Source organism: Gastrolobium bilobum, unplaced genomic scaffold (assembly GCF_033153095.1).
Source record: "Gastrolobium bilobum isolate Gb01-03AN ecotype WA unplaced genomic scaffold, APGP_CSIRO_Gbil_v1 utg9203, whole genome shotgun sequence".
Classification (NCBI taxonomy): Eukaryota; Viridiplantae; Streptophyta; class Magnoliopsida; order Fabales; family Fabaceae; genus Gastrolobium; species Gastrolobium bilobum.
Window position 1 is genome coordinate 95,508 of NW_026895877.1, and position 23,482 is coordinate 118,989.

The window sequence follows — 23,482 nt, forward strand, 5'->3', positions numbered from 1 at the left end:
AAATAGCTTAAATAGGTGTAGGAATCCTTGTTTTGGGTAAAAATTGCACAATGGTCCTTAACTGGGTCGCAAACTAAAACATGACTGGGGACCCAATGAGAGCGCTAAAGCGCCTTATTTTTCCAACAATAACATTGTTTCATATTGTTAGCATAACTTGAGCTATATTTGTTCGATTGATGTGATCTTGATCTCGTTGGAAAAATAAAAGAGAGATCTACAACTTTCATGAGGAACACAAGATCTATATCCATCATCTTAGATACAAAAATTGGCTAAAAGACAGCTTCAAGAAGATTTTCACTAATTATTTGCTCCTCATTTATTGCTTTAAGTCCTCCTAGCTTAGCCATTGCTCCAGTTCTTCAATTCAACTCAATTGTCTTACAAATTAAGCAAAAATCATTCACGTAAATCAATAATTCAAACTCCATGATTTTTATTCAATTAGCTTAAGTTCTCATGCTTTTGACTAGATAATATATGTAATTTTAGTCCTTAAAACATGATAAACTATGGGTTTATCAAACCTCATCTAAGACTTTTGCTACTGAAACGTACTAAAAATCAACGCAACATCATCATTGTCTGCAACCTCCAAAATCAGTGAATTTTTCACATGAAATAAACTCGCATGTCAAATAAGAAACAACCTTGTTTGTTTTGAGCTTTACTTTCTCAGTAATTTCCCTCTTCAAACTCTCCAAGCTCACTTTGTATCATATTTGTATACCTTATTTTTGACCTTCAAGCATTATTCCTACTACACCTACATATTTTCTACCATTGTAATAGACAATTGTAAACATTGATTTCATTATGAAAGAACAAAAGTGGATAGAGAGTTTGGTGATTCAGGAAACTTTCAAGAAAAATTAAATGAGTATAAGAGGAATGGAGTAATTGTGTGAGGGGGTAGGGATATTTATATAACGGTGAATGGGGAACGAAAGGTCCAAATTGTACCACGTAACTCAATCCCAAAGTTGCGCACCCTCAACACATCCTTTTATAAAAGAAAAAGAAACGAGACAAGATTGCACCATTTTTTTTAAAAAAAGAAGAAGGACTACATTGTGCCACGTGACATAATTTAGTGTCGTTTGGTTGACGTATATAGGAAAAATTTCTCACCCTTTTGCAAATTAATTTCTTTTCTCTCCCTCTTGCATTTGATGCAAAATAGTCAATAAGGTTGTGATGAAAGGGTTGGAGAGAGGAAATTAAGAATTGAAAATATAATTCACAAAACAACTAGAATAACTACTTCTAAGACATATAACATGTTCTTAGAGGTGCATAATAATTATTTTTGTTGGAGAGGCCGACATCCTACTTTGGCAAGGCCTAGTGTGAGGTCAGAGTCAGATCGATCCATGGCACTTGGGATGGTAGAGGTAAGTAGATAGAGTTGCGCTTTGACTAACAGCTATATCTTTTGACTTAGTGGCAAGCGCTCGATCAAGCACTTGGTATCAGAGATGAGGTCATAGATTCAATTTCCCGGGATGACACTTTATAGGAGGCATGTGTTCAGGGGGAATTGTTGGAGAGGACAATATCCTGCCTTGGCAAGGCCCAGTGTGGGGTCAGAGTCAGATGAACCATGACGTTTGACCTGGTAACAACTATAGTTTTTGGCCTAGTAGTAAGCTCTTGATCCAACAAATTTAGAAAGTAACCTCACACGACAAGGTCAAACTTCTCCAAATAGAATTTATTTGAGGACTTCATTAAATAAAATAAAAAATCCATAAACTTGTAAATTAAAACTAAGGTCGTAAAAATTTCGGTCATGGAAATTGTTTAGGATCAATGATTTGGACTCTTTATGTGACTAACTATCACTATAGAGCAAGATATCTTGTCATGAATATCCCCTTAGCTCGTTGATATAACACCTCCTACGATACTTGCATTATGCATAACCATGCAACCTTCACTTACACTAAATGCTCGCTTATCATTCATATTCTAGAATATCCTTATAATTGCTTGTGCATGTAATATCTTTTGACTTGTTGCACTCTTCATCTCTTGTAAGCGAATCATCATCACTTTTTTTCACTATAAAACACAATGAAGCACCCACTAAGCACAACTGATCGAACATAATAATATCAAGTTCATTCAATATTCAACCACTTTGTCTCAAATTGTATAATAAACGCTCAGTCCATAATCTTCATGTGAATAGAAATTAAGATTAATTTTGTTGTAGATTGTAATCATGAATATATAATTTGTTAATAGTATTACTCTTCAATGACCAAGAATTACTAGAATTGCTATTATCGTAATTCATTGCTAGAATGACTTGTCAGGAGGAAGAAATGTCACAACTAGATTAATTTAATAACAAAAAGATATGTTACTGATGGAAACATTGAAATTTATCATTGTCACTCTTCATTTCTATGCCTTTGTTTGCATTAATACTTGTTATGATTAATGAATGTCAATTACAAATTATAAAGAATTCGCTGTTACCATCCCAAAAATGATAACATAAGGAATAAAGGGAAAGGTGTGTTAGGAATTCAAATGTGAGTGATAAAATGTCTCACATTGGAAATGAATGGGATAAGTTGCCTTAGCATAGCACATATAAGTGAAAAGACTCATAAATTCAATGCCTTAAGATTTTGAGTTAAGATGTGGTGTCGGATTCCCTTGTTGTGGATTTGTTATAGACCCATTTCATGCGTGGATGATAATTTCTCCTAATTAAACTCTCCCTAGCCACTGCGCAACAAGGTGCTAGTAGGTAAAACCAAATATAGAGAAGCATATTTAGTGTAATTAGATACTTGTTTTTCTTGATTATATAATATTTTAGTGATATAAGTATTTTTCCAATGAAGTTATATTAAATTAGTCAATCTACTTATGTAATATGTGTTTTATTTATAACACGTGAGTAATCTTGAATTGTTTATATATAATATAAAAGTTTTTCATTATTATTATATCATATGGAATTTTTTTAATTTTTAATTTTTATTATCTAAGTATTGATATGAACTTATACTAAGTGAATTGAAATATCTGGTCTAATAATGAGCCAACATAAGGTCCATGATGAAGACTAAATTTGAAAGTAAAATGGCCTTGAAGGCCGTAGCATGTGAGAGGGAAAAACAAAATTTTTCATATGCGGAATTACACATGCAATCAAGAATCATGCTTTATGGCATGTGATGTTACCTTTATTTGTGAGTTCAAAACTCCAAGACGATCAGTGTTAGGTTTGAAGGGTTCAAACCCTCTAACGTTGATCCACACCACCCACGTCAAGATGCAAGAACGCTTTCTTGAAAGTCACCAATTGACCACCACAGAGAGGCTTGTTATGCGCTCAATAGGTGAAGAAGGAGGCTAGGTATATGTGTTTAGAAGAGTGAAGTCTCCAGCATGAAAACTTCACAAGAGTGGGAATGGTATATAGAAGAATTGGCTAGGTTCTTTTGAAAAACCTTAAGGAGGAACTCACCAACTAGGCGCACAAGAGAGGGAGAGAATTAGTGTATCAAATCAGAATTTTTACTTTACTTATAATGAAAGTGGCGCACAAGTGAGTGAGACAAAGGTGAAGTTGTTGCAATTCAAAAATCCCAACAACCTCCCCTTTGAATCCTCATAAGACTAGGTCTTTATCTAGTCAAAATTCTGAACCAATGGTCATCATATGACCACCAATTCATGCGCCCCTATTCAGCCCAAAAGGGTCCAGATACATTTGAGCTGTTGCATTCAAGTTTGAACCAACTAGCTCACTGATTCTCTCAACAACCAAATCTGATTGGAGCTTGTTGGTTTGACAAGATGACAATCATCTCCCACCAAAATGGCACCCCAAATCAGCCCTTGGAGATCTCCATAGATCTTCTCTTGATACAAGGGATTTGTTCCAACAAGATCTCATCTTATCCTTTTGTTATGAAACAACTTTTCATAGCCAATTCAAATTCGAATTCAAACATTTAAATTCAAACGTTCAAACATTTAAATTCTAAATTCAAATTCAAATTTTAAATTAAAAATTCAAATTTCAAAATTCAGATTCAAAATTCAAAATTCAAATTTCAAATTTCAAATTCGAATTTCAAAATTCAAAATTCAAAATTTAAATATTTGATAATTAATTTAACTAATTAAATTAATTTAACTAATTAAATTAATTAGTAATGTCTTGGACCATCCAAGCCCATTAACAATACCATGCGCCCTCTCCCTCTTAGGTGGGCTTCCAGACTTCATCTTGGGCTAACAACCATTATTAGGCCCAATACCTTTAATGCTATATCATCATGACATTAAGGTGTTAGTGTGTGACCCATTAGGTCCAACATAGCCACTGACATAAATGGGCTCGGGCCCAACAAGCCCACAACCCATTTAATGACAACACAGAGCACTAGCAATGCTTTGTTGCCCCAGAGCTAGTTAGATTAATGACTTGATCATCCTATTACACATATTTGGTTGCCGTATGTATTTCTTTTCGTCTCGGTCACCTTCCCATAAAACCTAGGGTAAAGAAGCGTATCAACCCTTGCGGTTTAGGGTAAGCTTTATTCGAAATAGGGAATCTTCAATTTACTGACTCTAAAGGCAGATCATCTCATGATCTCTTTTACTATGCATAGATTCCCGAGTCCTTGTAAATGTCATCCTGATTTCTCCGGTTTACAGATAACCTAATCTCTCACAGAGACTTGACGAATTCCTTCAGCTTATCACCCTAGCCCTGTGCTCTTTCAGGACGAGCCCAACAGTATACCTATGAGTCTCCATGTTTCAGGCAGACGAGGTATACAGTCAAAGCATGTCTTCTAGAACACAGTCTAACTAATAACTTCTGGTCTAAGGAAAGATATACCCAAATATAAAGAGACTACTCTAATGATACTCTCTGTGAGATTTCCTCATAGAGTCTCTTTTGTGGGTCTGTTCAGTGCGAGCTATACCCTTATAGATCCACCTACGACTTTAGCTAAGACATCTCCATATCTGTGGCTCATGAGGTTTTTACCTTGCATCCGAATACAAGTAGATAAGTCGTGCTAGTCTTACCCGAGATCACTGATCCCCATTCTCAGTGTCTCTAGACTAGGAACATAAAATTAGGAATAAATATCCAGTATCCTTGAATCCTCATGATTGTGATCTCATACTTATTTTATTCCAAGGGGTTTATCGAGTTACTCATATAAAATATTAACATTAATATTGAGACAAAATATAAAACAGGTTAAATAGTGCTTTTATTTATTTGCGACAATACAAAGGTCCACATATGTCCTAATCTAATTAAAAGATTGTCTTTAGGACATCCATATACTAACAAAATTTATAAGAAATCATGTTAATAATGTGTACATGCAATCCTATGCAATCCCGAAGGAAAACAGCAAAGTTCCCAACAACATAGAATAAGTGAACCCCTTTAATAACCAGTAATTGAATGATTGACAAAGCATATGAATTAGCCAACGAGAGACATGTTAATCATATTACCACATTAATGTGACATAATAAGTCGTTATGCTATTACTATTAAAGAGAGACTCAAAATCCAAATATGATCATCTTCTTCTAATATATTTAAGCTCATCATTCAAATATTAATTTGAACATTGAAGTATTTTGCTAATACTCATCCACCTCTTCCAATACAAATCATTTACAAAGCGTGTCAACCCGCCATGTCAGATCAACAACACTCTATACCCACTTGGACCAAGGCTCAACAAATCAGGCCTACGAAATTTTCTCTTCTTCTTTCATTTATATTTTTCTTAACTTTGTATCTTTTCTATTTTTTTCTATATTTTTATTTTCTTAATAGCAATCAAAATGGGTTTATTTTTAATAAAATGCCTTTAACATGCTATTATGCTATACATTTATAAACAAATATTCTTTTAATTTTAATGTTACAAATTCTAATAATAAGAATATTTGAATAAGTCCACATAAGACAAATTTATCAGTAGAATTGTGGAAAATAGGATGCGAGTAGCGAATTTCAAAATTTGCATTCCTTACTCATCCTATTCCCTTTTTCGAGCAATAATAAGACTCGTATCTACGAGTATTTTTTGGGTGCTAACTGCTACAGTAGCATACAAGGCAGTGCTCCTCTTTCCCAAATAAAGAAAATTTTATTTTATTTCAATCTACATATTTTTTTGTTTTTGTTTAGGAAAAGTGTTCGTCCTTTTAAATGATACAATTTATATCATTTCACTCTCACAAAGCGGTGAGACCCACACCTTTATTGTTTTTTGTCCACTCTCTCTTCACCTTTATCTATTTTTTTTTTAGTACAAATCTTTATCTATCTCTTTCTCTCACTTAAAATGACACAACTTTACATCCTTTAAAATGACACATATTTTTCCCTTTTTTTAGGCCGCACTTTTTATCCTTTTTTGAAGGATCTATGTACTACCGATGCATAGAAAAAAACTCAGAACACTGATAAAAATGTCATTGTTCATCAAATTTTTTACCCAAATACCACGCGAACAGTGTTATTTTTCAATATGACACTACTTGGAGTAACGAATTTGGTTGGAATGCATAATTTGTATGTATTGCAACCAAGTTCGCTACCCCAAGTTGCGAACTTGGTGTCTACTAAAAACGTGACACGTCAGCAAACCGAGTTCGCTACAGTGTCTAGCGAACTTGCACATGTAGTATAGAACAATGGCATTTTGTTCACTGTTCCAAAAAACTCTCCACATCCATAGACTATCTCTTGAACTGAAATAATTTTTTAATATTTTTATATATATTTCATTGATGATGCCTCTTTATTTTGTTTATACTCATAATATTAACATATTATGCATCAAATTTTTTATAAATATGAGTTAACATAATAAAAAGATATATTAGTCAGTAATAAGAGCTCAGGTTAATTAATTTAAACTTAAATTTAAATCGACATTAGATACAATTAAATAGGAATGGTTAAGAAAGTGGGACATGATATTGTGACAACCAAATAAAGTTACGACCATGTCACGACCAATCATCTCACCGTTAGATTGGTAGTAGTGATCTGACGATCCTCATTGGTCTCTTAAATAGCCCCTCTATATTCGTTTCTCTCACCCTCTTCTCTCTCTGTTCCCTTCTCTCTCACTATACACTCTGCCACCGCCGCCGCTGCCCATATTTGATTCGAGATTCATCAAAGGTATTATTAAAAAAATTTGGGCGAAGCAGATCGATCACCGTAATTTTTTTTGAGCAGATTCGTTTTTTTGATTCGAGATTCATCAAAGGTATTATTAAGATTTTATCTCTTCGTTGTTTTGATTCCTAGTGGTTACCACCCACAGGATGCAAGTGAGTTGTTCAATCAACGACATATTATGGGTTCACGAAAAACAGTACCTAAAAAAAAATGAAAAATTATTACAAATCAAAATTTGAACAGACAAGGAAATCGAATCTCGAAAAATTGAACCCTAGCTCACTTGCAAAACAAATATAGGAAATCGTGAATAATGAGCAGATCAATTATTTCGATCTTTTGACCAGATCAAAATTATGGGTTCACCTGTGTTTGTAATGGGTACGGAGGAGCATACATCAATATAGGAAATCGTGCCTTCAAAGCCTCAAAAGTTCGATCAGCGACATTATGCCTTTGATGAATCTCGAATCAAATATTAATTGGACTTACAAAACCGCGATAATTGATATGCTCAAAAAATTGAATCTGGTAAAAATCGAACCCTAGCTCGTGTATTAGGCGAAGCTCTCCGCGGGATGCAGCGGCGGCGACGCGACGGAGGCCGGCGCCACCGTCGGGACAAAGGATATGGGCAGCGGCGGCAGTGGCAGAGTGTATAGTGAGAGAGAGAAGGGAACAGAGAGAGAGGGGGGAGAGAGAAACGAATATAGAGGGGCTATTTAAGAGACCAATGAGGACCGTCGGATCGCTACTACCAATCTAACGGTGAGATAATTGGTCGTAACTAGGGGTGTAAATGGGCCAGACTGGGCTGAGCTTTGGTCTTTCTGGCCTAAGTCTACGTAAAAAAATATTCAGCCTATCTGGCCTATTGGCCTACTAAAGGCTTTATTTATTGGCCAAGTATGGCCTATTTTAAAAAATTAGAGAGTCTTATATGGCCTACAGGCCTTGTAGGCCTCCATACTGAAATATTTTTAAAAAATTTTAACAATTTTTAAAATATTCGCTTGACATTACAAGTCATTAACGTGTTCATAAATTGTTGCATTTTTTACACGAGATATAAATTTCACTAGTGAGCATTAAAAATTTTATAATAGTAAAAAAAATAACTACAAAAATATACTGAGCAAAGTTTCATTCATGCATGCACTAATACTTCTCATAATTTATAAAAAATGACAAACAATACCCCAGCTCTATAATGTATATCATATACCCTAAAATAAATATATTTTTTATTTTATTTAAAAAAATTAAATAGGCCAGCCTACAAGGCTCTAGGCCAGGCTTGACAAAATTGACCTATGGCCTACTTGTTAAAAAGGCTTTCTTATAAGCCTAAGCATACTCAACTTTTCAACGTACGCCGGGCTAGGCAAGGCTCAACGTAGGTCGGGCTGTAGGCTAGGCCAAGTCAGCCTGGCCCATCTACACTCCTAGTCATAACATTGGTCGTAACTTTATTTGGTTGTTACAATATCCTTTCTCTAAGAAAGTAGAGAAACTTTTAGCAATCACACAAATTTTTTTTTTTTTTGATAACACAAATTAATATATAATAACACAAAATTACGTAAACATATATATAAAACTGTAATTCTGTAAAGAATCTAATCAATAAAAAATTTTAAGTTGATGGGTGAGGTTATATTAATTATTTTATATACCTTTAATATGTCTTTTCACAATAGAGCCCATTGATCGAATCTGGGACATCGAATACCATATAAAAAATTAAATTAACCCAAAAACTTAAGTTGATGAATTAAGCTACATTAATGATTTTATATATTTTTAAAAAAAATTATAGTTAAAGTTTAAACGTGTTAATTAATAATTCAATTGTTTCATGTCAAACAATAGGCAAGCAAAAATGTCTAAAAAAGGGATTTGGACCCTTAAATGTGAAAAAAAATATAACATGATTATGTGAGGAATCATAATCATATATAAAGATGGATCAATGATAATAAAAGAAAAAAGAGAAAATATTAAAATAAATAATTATAAAATTATAACCATTAATTTGTTTTTATATAATTATAATTTTTTATATCACCTCATCATATTATTTTCACATGAGAAAGGTTCCATTTCCCCAAAGAAGGTATTGGTTAATTAGCCGGAAATGGAAGACGGTTAAAAAGAGACAGCATAAAAGGTGTCAACAGAAGCAGCCATTATCACTACAACCAAAACATTAATTAAAAAATAAAAAATAAAATCAGAAACTCATAATAATGTGAATGTGGAAGATGGATTCATTAAACTAAATTAGAAGTCGGTGTTGGAGTCCGAGGAAGCTTTCAATTTCAAAAGACAACCAAACAAAGAAAGAAACAACAGAAGCTGGTGTTTATTGTTATTTGTTAGAGTTAGTGTTGAGCCTCAAACAACACAACACAGGTTCCTCGCTGGAGGCCATGGTTGCTCTCCCTTCTGTGGAGTTCAAACCACTGCTCCAACGGGCTTCTTCTCTCTCTATCTTTTCTCTCTCTAGCACCTTCTCAAACTAAGTCTTATCGAGTTTTTGAATTTTTCTTCGCTAAAGGTGAGCTCTTTTGGCTGTGCCTGGATCTGGGGTTGTCTAGTTTTGGGCGGATTCTGATGGGTTTGTGCTGTTTTCACTTGTTATCCTTGTTTCTTAGCTGTTTTGGCTTCTGGATGTTGCTGCTTTTGTCGTTTTAGAGTTTATTAACGATCATTCGTGTCTGTTACAAGGTGATTCAGTTGGAATTTTCTGTTGGTAGCATAAAAACTGTTTTTTTTTTTTTTGTACTGAATTTTGTGGCACAAGAATATATTTCTTATTCTTTTTGTGAAATTTTAAGCTGGGGAAGCTTGAATCTTTGAATTATTGTGACTTGTGATCTGAGTCAGAAGTGATTACTTTTGTTTTCTGTTGTGTGTTTTCTATGAACGTGCTTAGTTTGTCTTATTTTGGGTACTGTGCTGTGGTTGATGTGAGTCTCATTGTCACTGTTTTTCAGATCAGCTTATTTGGAAAAAAGGGAGAGAGGTGGTCCTGAGTCCTGACTGGTTCAGATTCATGGTATCGTGTGCCTTACGTCGAGTTTCTTTGTCAAATATCAGCCACTTTAAGCTTCTTCTAAGATTTGACTCTGAAATGGAGGGTTTTGGTGGATGACAGTTTAAGCAAGACAATCAAAGGTTGACTTTTGTGTTTAGTATTCATATTTTGTCAAAGAGGCTGTTGCTGTTTCCAGAATAAGAAGTTTCAACAATTCAACCAGAGTACTGATAGGGTAAGTAAATTAAATTGTTACTACTCTTTTTGGGTTTGTTGAGGAGTGAGAAAATTGGTATGGCTGTTGCCAAGAGCAACAGCAACAGTGGACCTTGTACTTCATATAATTGTTACAAAGTAGCAGGCTTGACTGAAACCATATTAGACACAAACCATACCTCTAATTTGAAAGATAGGTACATTCTTGGGGAGCAGTTAGGTTGGGGACAGTTTGGTGTGATAAGAGCATGCTCTGACAAGTTGTCAGGAGAGGTTTTAGCTTGCAAATCAATTGCTAAAGATAGACTGGTTACTTTGGATGATCTGAGAAGTGTCAAGCTTGAGATTGAGATAATGGCTAGGCTATCTGGGCATCCAAATGTTGTGGATCTCAAGGCAGTTTATGAAGAAGAAGGGTTTGTTCATTTGGTTATGGAGCTTTGTGCTGGAGGGGAGCTGTTTCACCGGTTAGAGAAGCATGGAAGGTTTTCTGAATCTGAAGCCAGAGTTATCTTTAGGCACCTAATGCAGGTGGTTTTGTATTGTCATGAAAATGGGGTTGTTCATAGAGATTTGAAGCCTGAGAACATTCTCCTATCGACAAGAGCCTCTTCATCTCCAATTAAATTGGCTGATTTTGGGCTTGCAACTTACATTAAGCCTGGTACTTGCTTTCTTTGCTTCCTTTGTACTTTGCAGAATATAAATCTTAGTTTAAATTTCCATTGTTCCTATGAATGTGTGTGGTGTTTATCTTCAAATATTGGGCTTTGTTTAAGCAGGACAGAGTTTGCATGGGTTAGTTGGGAGTCCATTCTATATAGCTCCAGAGGTACTTGCTGGTGCATATAACCAGGCTGCTGATGTTTGGAGTGCAGGGGTTATTCTTTACATTCTATTGAGTGGGATGCCTCCATTTTGGGGGAAGACCAAATCGCGGATATTTGAAGCTGTTAAGGCTGCTTCCCTTAGGTTCCCATCGGAACCTTGGGATCGCATTTCTCAATCTGCTAAGGATTTGATCAGGGGAATGCTGTGTACAGAACCTTCTCGAAGGCTTACTGCTCAAGGGGTTTTAGGTAAGTTTTCTTCTCCTCCCTCCCTTGCTAGTGTCTATCTGCTGAAGCTATTTTTATTTAGATTCATCATTGAAGTTATAGAGCATTTTAGACAAGCAGGATAATGGCAGTTCAACTGAGATATAGACTACTATGCAAAAGTTGAACATTAAAAGATTATTAAAATATTATAGAGCACATGATAACTTAATTGGAGCATTAAAAATATGCTTATTCTTCTTATGAAACCAATTGCCTGACAGTTCCATTCTCTTAGATCATGGCAAATGGTTCAGCAATGAAGTTATGTCATAATGCCGAAAACTATTAAAACTAAAAGGCATTTTTAATGAGGTTGGTGGTCTTTCCCTGGCGCGTCTTCGCCTAATCTAAACTTCTGTCTACTTAAGAAAAAGTGGAGGATATTTACAGTATGAAATTCATCCTATTTAGTCATTTATGGTATGCGTTTGCAATACATTATTCTTTAAGACAATAAAAACAAAAGAAATGAAAAATCAAATGAATATATTTTCTAATCTTCATCTGAACTTTCCCTTTCTAGATCATTGCTGGATGGAAAGCAATCAAACAAATACTGAACAACTAAGTACACATAAAATCCGACGTTGTGAAGAATGGGATGTTGGTGGCAGCTCATTCTCTGCCTCTTTTATGTCCAGGAATCAGGACATCAGCTTTGGCACGGGATCGCCTACTTGTGATGCTCAATCAACTACATTCACTTGCAGATCATCGTTTTCTTCTTTTTTTGTGGAACCGGTTACTCCTTGTTTAATTTCTGGTGGGTTTTCATTTCGGAGCACAGACGATTCAACAAGTTTGGAATTTTCTTCTCCTGTTGTTCCCTCGATGCTTAGCTTTTCATTTCTTAGCCCCAGTTCTGTTGTTGGGAAAAAGAGTTGTAATTTAGAGTGCTCAGCTAACATGTCAGATGTAAATGCAATTGCTGGAGGTATGTATAGAGCTTTTCATATTAACTATCATTACTTTTTCTTAACTCCTAGGTCTGATTTTGTTTGCAATTTCTTGTAGAAGAAGCAAGCTTGGGAAAGTTGCTATTACTACCAGATTCTCCCCTTTGCGTTGGACTTGATGTTAAAGAAATGGATCGCAAGGCTATAGAACCTAAAAGAGCTGGTGGAATGAATGGACATAGGGTATTGGGAATCCACAGCAAGAGAAATAGGACAATTGGACTTGGTGAGTGTGAGCAACTTGACCTTGTGGTGACTGAATCAGTCATTCGCTGGTCATCATGCACTCAACTCCCTACATCTTTGAGATCATCTCTTGTCTGCTAAAAAGATAGACTTTTCCACTGATTAATGGAATAGGTTCATGTTGTGCCTAAATTTCGGCATATCCGTGTAAATTTTTGCCTCCTCAGAGAAGTGTATATGTTTCCTTACTTGCATTTGTCGACCTCAGTTAGTTTGGAATAAAAGTGATGTTGATATAGATTGTCTTCTTGTTGGTGTGAGGTTTAGTTTAGATTTGGTGAGGGTTTAATGATGTGTCTGATTGAAAAGTGGTGCTATACTAATTGCTCACTTTCTTGTTTTTCCTCCTCTTTTTCCGTTCTCATGTCATGTACATTGGGTGTGAGTAAAAGGCTTTCATTCTACTTAGTTTGTAAATGAAGTTTGTGTCTTTATGATAGTACTTCAGTTATCTTAACATTATGTTTCTTTCTGTAACGCTTTTTTAAGCTCGTGAACATGTTACTATTAGCTTTTATGCATGTCTTTTATTTATTTATTATTATATATATATATATATATATAAATCATTTAGTATCTGGTCGTTAAAGGGCATCAATTAATCTGAATTTGAGCGGGGCAGGACTACAAGGATAGTTAAGTTTTTTTTATCAAATTTTAATGCAATTACATATCTAGGATCGGAATTTAAGATTACTGGTTAAGCTAGAATAAAAGAACATGGAGCTAATATCTTTTTCTTGTTAAAGTGTCACTTTTGGATTTTAAAATATAGTTACTTATAAACTAAACTGTACTAACCTAAATGCTGATAATTTTCATGACCCCATTAATGAACTTCGGTTCTATCATTTCTGCGGGGCTCTTGCTTTTATTGGTATAAGGTTTTTCGTCAACGTGTAAAGCCCTTTGTAAATTATGTCAGGCCTAAATTAACTAATAATAACTCATTTTGGCGTCAAGGAATTAAGCAGGTAAGGGTGAAAATATGTGCTTGACTTTTTTCAATATTGTATTTGTAAGGAATTTAAAATTTTAATTTTAAAATTCATTCTGAATTATATTAGTCGCAAAATAATAAATTGATTAAAATATTCCAAAAAGAAATTATTTCATGGGATGATTTTAAATGTGTTGAACCAGCAAGCCAGCAAGTGATGGTTGTAATTACTAGTCCGTGACATCTCACACAAAGCTATATGCGTGAAGAGTTGGTAGGTTTGTCATCATTTGTTAGGCCAGAAGTCAATGCCACCTTTTTGTGAAAATAGTATATATTAAGGCCCGGATGGAAACAATCATGGCAGGCATGACAACTTCGTGATTCCAAAACTTTTTTTTTCTTTCGAGATTATTTCCGTTATCTTTATAAATCTTTCATACACTTCAAGATAAATGCATATTATTAAGAAAAAGCTACAATAGAATTAAGGTGTTACTTCATAACTTACATGAAAACATGAAGATTTTATAACGATAGTATACTTTAAATTATGGTAAGATATTCAACATTCAAAATATAAAATTATGAGTATCGTAGCAATTTTCTTTTTTGGCATATAAAGTTTATAGTTTTGGGTTCACTTCGGATCATGTGACTAAAAAATTTCTATAAAACTTGTCCAAGAAAAAATGTTCTATATGTTTATAAGAGAAAAGGAAATGAAAGAGCAAAAGGGTCTTGCTCCACCACGAGTATAAAGTGCAGAAACAACACTTTGAAAGTGAGGGCCTTATCTATTTGGTGATGCGAAAGATGCTATTTCACTAGGCAATAACACAGCACAGCCAATAATAATGTTATGCTACCCTTGTTTCTTTAGAGACACAAAAACACTACAAAGTTAATGTCTGCTTTGTCAAAACTGCACACATGATTCTGTCCCTGGCCCTGGGGTTGAGACACAGAAAAGCTATGGCAAAATGAAATGGGGATATCTCTTGATGTCTAATGCAAGTTGTCTTGCAAGGTAAAACTTGATACAAGTAAGGGTGATAAACGAGTCAGGGGCCTTTGGCTCGGCTCATGAAGGCTCATGCTTACATGCCTAATATTGGTTGTTGGAACCAGGTTTGGACTTGTATAAAAGCTCGTTTAGTAAAAAGGCCTCAGGCTCCAATTCAAAAGCTCGGCAGCTTCTCAGGCTGGCCTAGTATATTAATTTTTATTTTTATTTATATTTTTTATACTATTTGTAATAGCCCACTCTCTCCTCTCAATCCATTTCATTCTATTTTATTAGTTAAACAGGCTTTTTGAATGATTTTGTTCTATATTATGTTGTTTCGATATATATTGAATTTATGAATATTTATGAAATTACTTGTGTTGTTGATTGTATATTCTGTTTGGATAAATTTTTATTGTCTTATTTTAGTCTAACAAACTAACAGGCCAAATCAGGCTTTTTTTTTGTAAATAAGGCAAGCCACAGGCCGATAAATATATTCGTAACAGGTAACAGGCTTGATAAGGCCGACACATTTAATCACAGACTTAACCTTTTAAGACCAAAGCTCGGCTCGGCCCGTTAACACCCCTAGATACAAGTGTCACAAGTATATTTGCACCTGGCCAATTATTGCCCTATTCTTACCATTATGCTCAATGATGTCAAAATAACAAAAAAAAAATTGATACTCTATGATTGCTTGTTATGCTATAATTGCTTCTCATGTTCTCAAACATAATGAGGAATTTAATGCCAAGAATTTGGAGTCAACGTGTAGATGACATGACATTTGCTTTTCAAAGGGTACTTCTTAACTCGAGGGTATTACTATTGTGACAATCCTTTGTATAAAAACAAATATAGTCACAAAATTATTGGATTTTATCTTCTAATCATGATATTTTAGTTTCTGTTACGAGATGTTTATCTGAACAAAGTTGTAGTTATCTGTGAAATGACGCTTGAGTTGCCATTGATAAATATCAGTGCAGGCAGTGTTCAAGTCAGTATGTGTATAAGATAAAATATGTGTGCCTACAATCGTACCTGTTTATATGATTCAAGGGTGAAGACCTTCATCGTTATATGATGGTTTGGAGGGATGACCTTGCGCAAGTGAATGAGATAGGAGTATAGAGTTTCAATAATATTTATCACGTTTGTAGGAAATAAATTTATCTCGTACCCATACATAAAAATATGTATCTCCAACATTAAAAATAATAATCCCTTACCATGATGGTTGTTTATGGTAGATTAACAACTTGAGTAATATAATGACCAGTCATCCGAGGAGCTTTCAACAGAGACAAATATTGAGAGATTGACGTATTTGATTGTATTATGATTTTTTTTGTTCTTAAAATTATTTTATAGAATTATTAATGAAACAAGTGGTTTAAGTGTTTTTTTTGTTTTGAGAGTTAAAAATCAAAATACAAAATAAAAACAATTCAGAAAATATTCTTTAAATTTGATTCTAAAAATTAAAAAACAGTTATAATTTTTGGAACTATTTTTACAAAACAGATCTTATCAAATATTTTTTTTTTTTTTAAAATCAAAAAATTGTTTTCAAAAACAGTAAACAAACATGCCCCTTATTTTCATGTTGGGATGAGTTGGGTTTTTATTTTATTTTCTTCCCTCAAAAGTAATTTTTACAGTAGGCGATAAAAACCAATTTTTTATTGTATTAAAAAAAAAAAAGCATTTCCAACTGATTCTTCATACTCAATTGCCCACTTGGTCAATGAAACAACTCAAGAATATTCCAGCAATAATACTAAGATCTCAAAATTTTGAGAGCTTTTGGCATACTTATACACATGCTTGGGGCTCTTTGAAGAAAAATTATCAGTGATGCTGCTAAAAAATTAGGCAATTGAATAAGAGTCTGTCAAAAGCCATCTCACCTAAAAAAGTTCTAATTGTATATTTGGATCTACCCCACAAATAAAAATGGGCGTCTAATGGGAACAGTGACCATTTTGTCACGTTTGGATAAAAAAATTACCAAACTGCTACGTTAATAGTAAATTTTGTCAAAATGTCACTCGACATAATTCGCTACACAGTGTAGCGAATTATGCCACGTCAGAACTCAAAATGCTACATGTCAAATTTTGAGAAATTCGCTACCCTATGTAGCGAATTTCTCAAAATTTGACATGTGACATTTTTGTTTCTGTGCATTCTGACGTGGCATATTTCGCTACATTGTGTAGTGAATTACTTGCATGCATAATTCGCTACACTGTGTAGCGAATTATCTCACGTGACATTTTGACAAAATTTACGATTGGCGTTGTATTCTGATAATTTTTTTGTCCAAGCGTGACACTTTGGTCACTGTCCCCGTGTAATGTTGTGGACAAGCAACAAAAAGCAGCATCTCTTTCATTAGTTAATAGAACCGTGCAGACTATAATCATGTAGCTGCCTGCTACATCCTCTATTGTAATTAGCAGTAAGAGCCCGCTTGTGTGGTTTTATCAAAAAAATAATTTTTATCTCTTTCTTATTTCAGAAGTGTTTTTTATAAAAGTTAAAGTTATTTATATTTTTATAAAAATATTTAGTTTTTGAAAAAAAAATATTTGACTTTTGGCTTTTACTTTTACTAGAAGTTAAAATTTTTAGCTTCTGAAAAAAGTAAATTTTGACTTTTTTTGTGACTTCTACTTTCTTTAAAAGCAGACATCCAAACAAACTAGAAATGAAAAGTGCATTTTTTTTCTTCTCTCTTTTAGTGGGTCCCTCTTTTGGTTGAGTTTGCGGGAAAATATTTGCTTCTTCATGTTGCATAAGAATTATATTGTGCTGGGAAAGAACATGTGTTCAATCATTTTCAGTATCATCTTAAAAAAGGGTTTAAAGTTGTAATCTTATGACGTACCCCGAATCGGACTAGTCGCAAAACAATGAAATGATTAAAATATTTCCAAAAAAAAATATATTGCTTTTAATTTATATGAGAGAAGTATTTTTTCTATGCCATAGACTCAAAAAAAATTGTTTATTTGTATTTAAAAAATATGATGGCCCCACCATTTGTGTTTTGGGCAAAAATCTTCAAGTGCTTGGGAGACTCAAAGCCCAATTTATATATATGAAAACTTTTGAGAACCAAATCATTATAAGTTAACATATTTTAAATATGGCTTTAATATTAAACAAGTTATCTACATTTGCTTCTAAAATAATATTGTTTTGGGTTGAAAAATTAAAAAATTATAATAAAAAAAACTATTTTAATCCTGAAATATATTATAATTACAAAAATAACGTGATTTTCGTCCCAAAACGACATCGTTTTGAGCTCAATGTAAACACGTTATTTTGACTGTAGAAAAAGCAAATTTTTTAAATATTTATAACTCTATATAATATTAACAAAAACGGCAGTTGATATCACACTTTGGAGATAATATTTAGAGCTCCGAGCAGGGAATAAAATTTTCAAACTTTGACCATAGAGGACACCGCGGCTGCAGCAGCCTATCAATCCAGGTTGTTGCTCTGAGACAACATTAACCTGACCATGAGTTAGGTAATTGGCACCTAGATTTGGGTCGTCGCTCAATTATACCCTCATATCTTGGGGCCCTCCTTCAATTACTAGTGCAACAAACGGATCCATCAAGAGCCTAAGAAGTAGTGATACTTTCCACCATTTTATTGCACCCCCTCCCCCGAATTGGGTGAGACAGTGATCATTTTGTTACGTTTGAACAAAAAAATTATCAAACTGTCATGTCAACAGTAAATTTTGTCAAACTGCTACGCGGCATAATTCGCTACACAGTGTAGCGAATTATGCATGCAAGTAATTCGCTACACAGTGTAGCGAAATATGCCACGTCAGAACCAAAAAGTGCCATGTGTCAAAATTGTTGAAATTCGCTACCCTATGTAGCGAATTTCAACAATTTTGACACATGACACATTTTGGTTCTGTGCATTCTGACGTGGTATATTTCGCTACATTGTGTAGCGAATTACTTGCATACATAATTCACTACACTGTGTAGCGAATTATGTCGCGTGACAGTTTGACAAATTTTACTGTTCGCGTGGTATTCTGATAATTTTTTTGTCAAAGCGTGACATTTTGGTCACTGTCCCCAATTGGGTTACAAACATAAGTTAACATACCCGACATTTTCAGTTGTGGTCCGAACGTTTTTAAAGACTAACCCGATCTGTGATTCATGTGGCCCTTTAATTGTTTCCTCGTTCTTAATTTCATTGTTTTCTTTGGAGGTTTCCTTTGGATAAGCTTGGAACAACCACACTTAACCACAGCGTATGACAATAGACCAAGCAACATACTCATTGATCTAAGTCACAACCAAGAAGATAAGGGATCTTGATTTTTATGCATTGGAATCATGTTCCATATAGTAGGGTAAATAGGTTAAAACACTTATTAGGATCTACCACCCAATCTATATCAAGTTAAGCATCATATATTTAATATAATAAAATAGGTTCAAGTCTTAAAAAAATCTTATTTAGAAAATTGATCTAAATAAGTCTACATATCGGGCTTTTTGACCATTATAGCCTTTTTTTAATAATTAATTACTAAATTGATCCTGTTTATAAACTATTTCAAAAATTTAACCTCTTCAGAAAACATAACACCAATCTGCCCCTGTTTGACCGTTGACCATGAAGCCTACCCGGGTACACCCCTCCCTACCCGGGTATATTCTGAAGTTTTTAACATACCCGGGTACACCCCTCCCTACCCGGGTATATTTCTTGAATCTAGAAAAAGTTTGAATTATTTACCCGGGTAGGGAGTGGTGTACCCGGGTAAATAATTCATACTTGTAATCTTGAAAAGTGTGGATTCTTAATTTGAATTAGGGGATAATGGAAGAATAAGAACCACTTGCAATCAGTGCCGATTTGGCATAATAATTTGGGCTTGCATTCCTTGCTATTGAGATATGTGCAAACTGAGTTGTGGTCGAGATCTAAAAACTGAGAAGTGAATTTTTGATGGAATACACAATTGCTATATGCCTATATCAACTCTGAGGTGAGGAGAGAGAGCTTTGCGAGGTCTGTTGAAGAGATCAGAGACCAAGCTTTTTGTGAAAGTATGATGATATTTGTGGGTGGCAGAATGGAGACTGAGGTACCTACCATGCCCTCTTTCTTGTCTCCTACTTAAGCCCTCTGTTTTTCTATCCCTCATTTACATAAACCATTAAAAGAAAGGCTTCAAACTCAAAAGAACAAGCTAGAAAATCCAGAGCATATAGGACCACTCATTATCTATATGCATGACAAGCATATAGAGTAGAGAACAGTTAAAATTTTGTCAGTAATGTAGGACCCTTGATCTTCCCTGTTGGAGATGGCAACAACACGAGACTTGGCTATGAAGAATCCCAAAGGAATGGCCAGTTACAACACTTTGAATTATTTACCCGGGTACACCACTCCCTACCCGGGTAAATAATTCAAACTTTTTCTAGATTCAAGAAATATACCCGAGTAGGGAGGGGTGTACCCGGGTATGTAAAAAACTTCAGAATATACCTGGGTAGGCTGTACCCGGGTAGGCTTCATGGTCAACGGTCAAATAGGGGCAGATTGGTGTTATGTTTTCTGAAGAGGTTAAATTTTTGAAATAGTTTATAAACAGGGTCAATTTGGTAATTAATTATTAAAAAAAGGCTATAGTGGTCAAAAAGTCCTACATATCGGTTTATATTATATTACTTATATTAAATAAAATAAAGTAAAGTTATTATTTGAAAAATTTTAAATAATAAAATAATTTTTTCAATAATTGTTTTTATAGGTCTTGAAGACTAATAAACTTTAGCAGGTTAAGAAGTTTACCCCAGACTTTTGATTTTTAATTTTACGTCAAATCATGCCTATAATGTAGCTTTTTTTTTTTTTTTGTTAATCTATAATACAGCCTTTATTAGGCTAGCAGGACATCTCAAATTCAAAATTATATAAAATTAATCTATTTAAATCAAAATCTAACTTAATTTAACTTAATTTAACCTATTTGTACTCCAACTTACATAGAAGAAAATCAATGTGGTGTACGCGTTGGTCGTATTTTAGGGTCTGTTTGAATTATGTTTTTAACAATAATATTTTTATTTCTACAATAAAAAATATAAAAAACCTATTTGATTCTTGTTTTGTAAAAATAATTTTAAAAATAATTTTATTTTTTAGCTTTTAGAATCAAATTTATAAAACATATTTCAATTGCTTCTGTTTTGTGTTTTTGACTTTTAACTTTAAAAAAAAAAACCTATTTCTTTAACTACTCTATAAAATAATTTAAAGAAAAAAATAATAGAACACAATTTCCAAAATAAAAAACTGTTTTTTAATTTTCTGAATTTCGTGTTTGTTTTATTATTATTAATTTTTTAAAGGGAGCATAGTAAATCTTGTTTATCATAGAAGCTCTTTACAATTATGGAAAACAACAAAAAGCGACATGAACCATTTTATTTGTTTTCTCTACTCAATACTACTAAAATACCAAGTGCCATGTGTTGATTGCAGATTGCACAAACTGAGAGAGACCTCAAATGAAAAGATAAGATTCATAACCATAACCATAAACCAAACCAGCCTCATGTGTTTGGTTATTCCACTTGGTTTTACTCACCAAAACTTATCTAGAATTCAACCTCTCTTTTCTTCAGCAAGAAATCATAGACACTAGATGAGTTCTAAAATAAACTCCTTAAGTCCACCAATTCCATGCAACTTTTACACAAAGAAACCAAAGCTTAGAAGAAGAAACACCGTTATCTTCTCTTCCTCTACGTCCAGTGAAAAGCAACCAAAAACCATTGAAACCCCAACAACTGAGACTTACACTGTTAGTTTTAAGACAGAAAGGGCTTGCAAGCTTGGCATTTCAAGATACCCTGACTTTGACTATGATGCAGAGGGAGGAATAGGAAATGGGTCTGGTACAAAGGTAACAGATAATCAAGCTAACAATGACTTACTTGTTTCATTTGATCCTGAAACACTGTATATTCCACCATTAACAAGTTCTACAACCAAGTTTTTGGGATTCCCATTGCCACCACTTTTGAAGATTGACATAGTTCCAGAAGCATTCCAAGGAAGTATTAACCTAGAATCTGGCAAGGTAATTCATATAAGTTATGGATATTATACTTCTTCAATTTTAATAGGTTGTGCATTACGGAACAACTTTGAGTGACTCTAATACTTAGTCCATATCCACTCCTCATAGTGTAATAAAATCATATGAACCAAACCAAACTGAGCTGCACCATATTTTTCCGTCTTATTCAAAACCCCTATTATGAAATCTCTTTTCTCCCACTTCACACCTCGGAACACACCCTTCTTATAGAGGGACGCTTTCACATCTTCTTAAGTCGAAATGAAATGGCTGAGGAGAGGAAATGTTTTTCTTTTTTAAGGTATTTCGGGGAACAGATCCAGTGGAGACGGGGTGAGGCCTGTAGCTCAGAGGATTAGAGCACGTGACTAAGAACCACGGTGTCGGGGGTTCGAATCCCTCCTCGCCCACAACCAGCCAAAAGGGGAAGGACCCTTCCCTCTCAGGGTAGAAAAATCATGATCAGGCTAGCGGACCCAGTTTAAGAATCAAACCACTATTTAAAACTACTTCAATTTGTTCGAACTAAACCAGGTTCGGTTTGGTATAAAAAACCAAACTGAAACATGCATGCCCCTAAATATGAACTGAATCGGATTGGTAAACGGGTTTGGTTCTTGAATTGATTTAAAAAACATGGTTCTTTTTATGCGGTTCCGATCAATTCACAGTTTAGTTCGATTCATTTGATTTTATTTGGACACCCCTAATACTTATTCTAACGTGTCATAGGAATCTCTTTGATTTAGTTCCATATGCACCCTGTTGAGATATGATTGCTATGGTTTATTTTACAAGGTTGATCTTGAGTTCAAGGCCAAGTTCTTGTTTTCTGCTGGAGGTCTATATAAGGCTCCTCCACTGCTGGTGAAGACAGTGTTGACATCTGAAGAATCAAAGGGGACAATGAAGAGTGGAAGAGGCAAGAGATTGGATGAAGAAGGGAAGTGCAGACTGGTTGGAGTGGCAACAGTTGATCCTATTGATGATTTCCTTATGAATTCTTTCCTTGGTCTTCCAACTGAGTGCCTTGCTGACCTAAATGCTGTAATTTCTATTTCTTCCTCGTCTTAAGATCTCCTCACAAAATCTGGACATTGTTGTAACCTACTTATAGTTATTGTATCCACATTGGAAATTCAATGTGAAATAGTGCAAAGTGAGTCAAAGACAACAGTTAAAATTGGACTAGTTTAGCTATTTTAGCCAAGTGACTTGATAGTCATGTATGACACTTTATATATAGCAGCAAGTTGTAGTCATTATTGAAATGTATTGCAATTTGTTGTTCAAAGCTATTTATAGTTATTGTATCCAAATCGGAAATTCAACGTGAAATAGTACAAGGTGCATTGAAGACACCGGTTAAAATTGGACTAGTTTAGCCATCTCAGATTTGTGACCTGATAGCCCCCTTTAGCACTTTGAAATCTACACAAAATAGAAGAGCGAAGCCTAATATAATATAAACCATTATTCTACTGCAAGTTGTGAAAAATTTATTTCCAGGTGTAAGGGGTGTTAAACACGTTGCTTATAAAAGAAATACAGTTAAGAAGCATGTCGATTGATCATAAATTTTTTCTCTTTATAGAAAAAT

General features: G+C 34.2%; 2 protein-coding genes across 7 annotated transcripts; both read left to right on the forward strand.

Annotated features, from left to right (window-relative positions):
* The first annotated feature begins 9,514 nt into the window (after window positions 1–9,514).
* Window positions 9,515–13,244, forward strand: LOC133296566 (calcium-dependent protein kinase 26-like). Of its 6 annotated transcripts, none has more exons than XM_061495574.1 (5): window positions 9,515–9,773; window positions 10,213–11,133; window positions 11,249–11,548; window positions 12,093–12,503; window positions 12,587–13,244. In XM_061495574.1, exons 2-5 carry the CDS (start codon window positions 10,548–10,550, stop codon window positions 12,850–12,852), a joined length of 1,563 nt encoding a protein of 520 aa, XP_061351558.1. In that variant the 5' UTR covers window positions 9,515–9,773; window positions 10,213–10,547; the 3' UTR covers window positions 12,853–13,244. The 6 variants fall into 6 exon arrangements, with proteins under 6 accessions (XP_061351558.1, XP_061351556.1, XP_061351555.1 ...); XM_061495572.1 differs by having other exon boundaries at window positions 9,515–9,943; window positions 12,584–13,243; XM_061495571.1 differs by having other exon boundaries at window positions 12,584–13,243.
* Window positions 13,245–21,337: 8,093 nt separating this feature from the next.
* On the forward strand, window positions 21,338–23,217 carry LOC133296570 (uncharacterized). Its single transcript, XM_061495579.1, has 2 exons — window positions 21,338–21,882; window positions 22,681–23,217. Exons 1-2 carry the CDS (start codon window positions 21,445–21,447, stop codon window positions 22,954–22,956), a joined length of 714 nt encoding a protein of 237 aa, XP_061351563.1. The 5' UTR covers window positions 21,338–21,444; the 3' UTR covers window positions 22,957–23,217.
* Window positions 23,218–23,482: the final 265 nt, after the last annotated feature.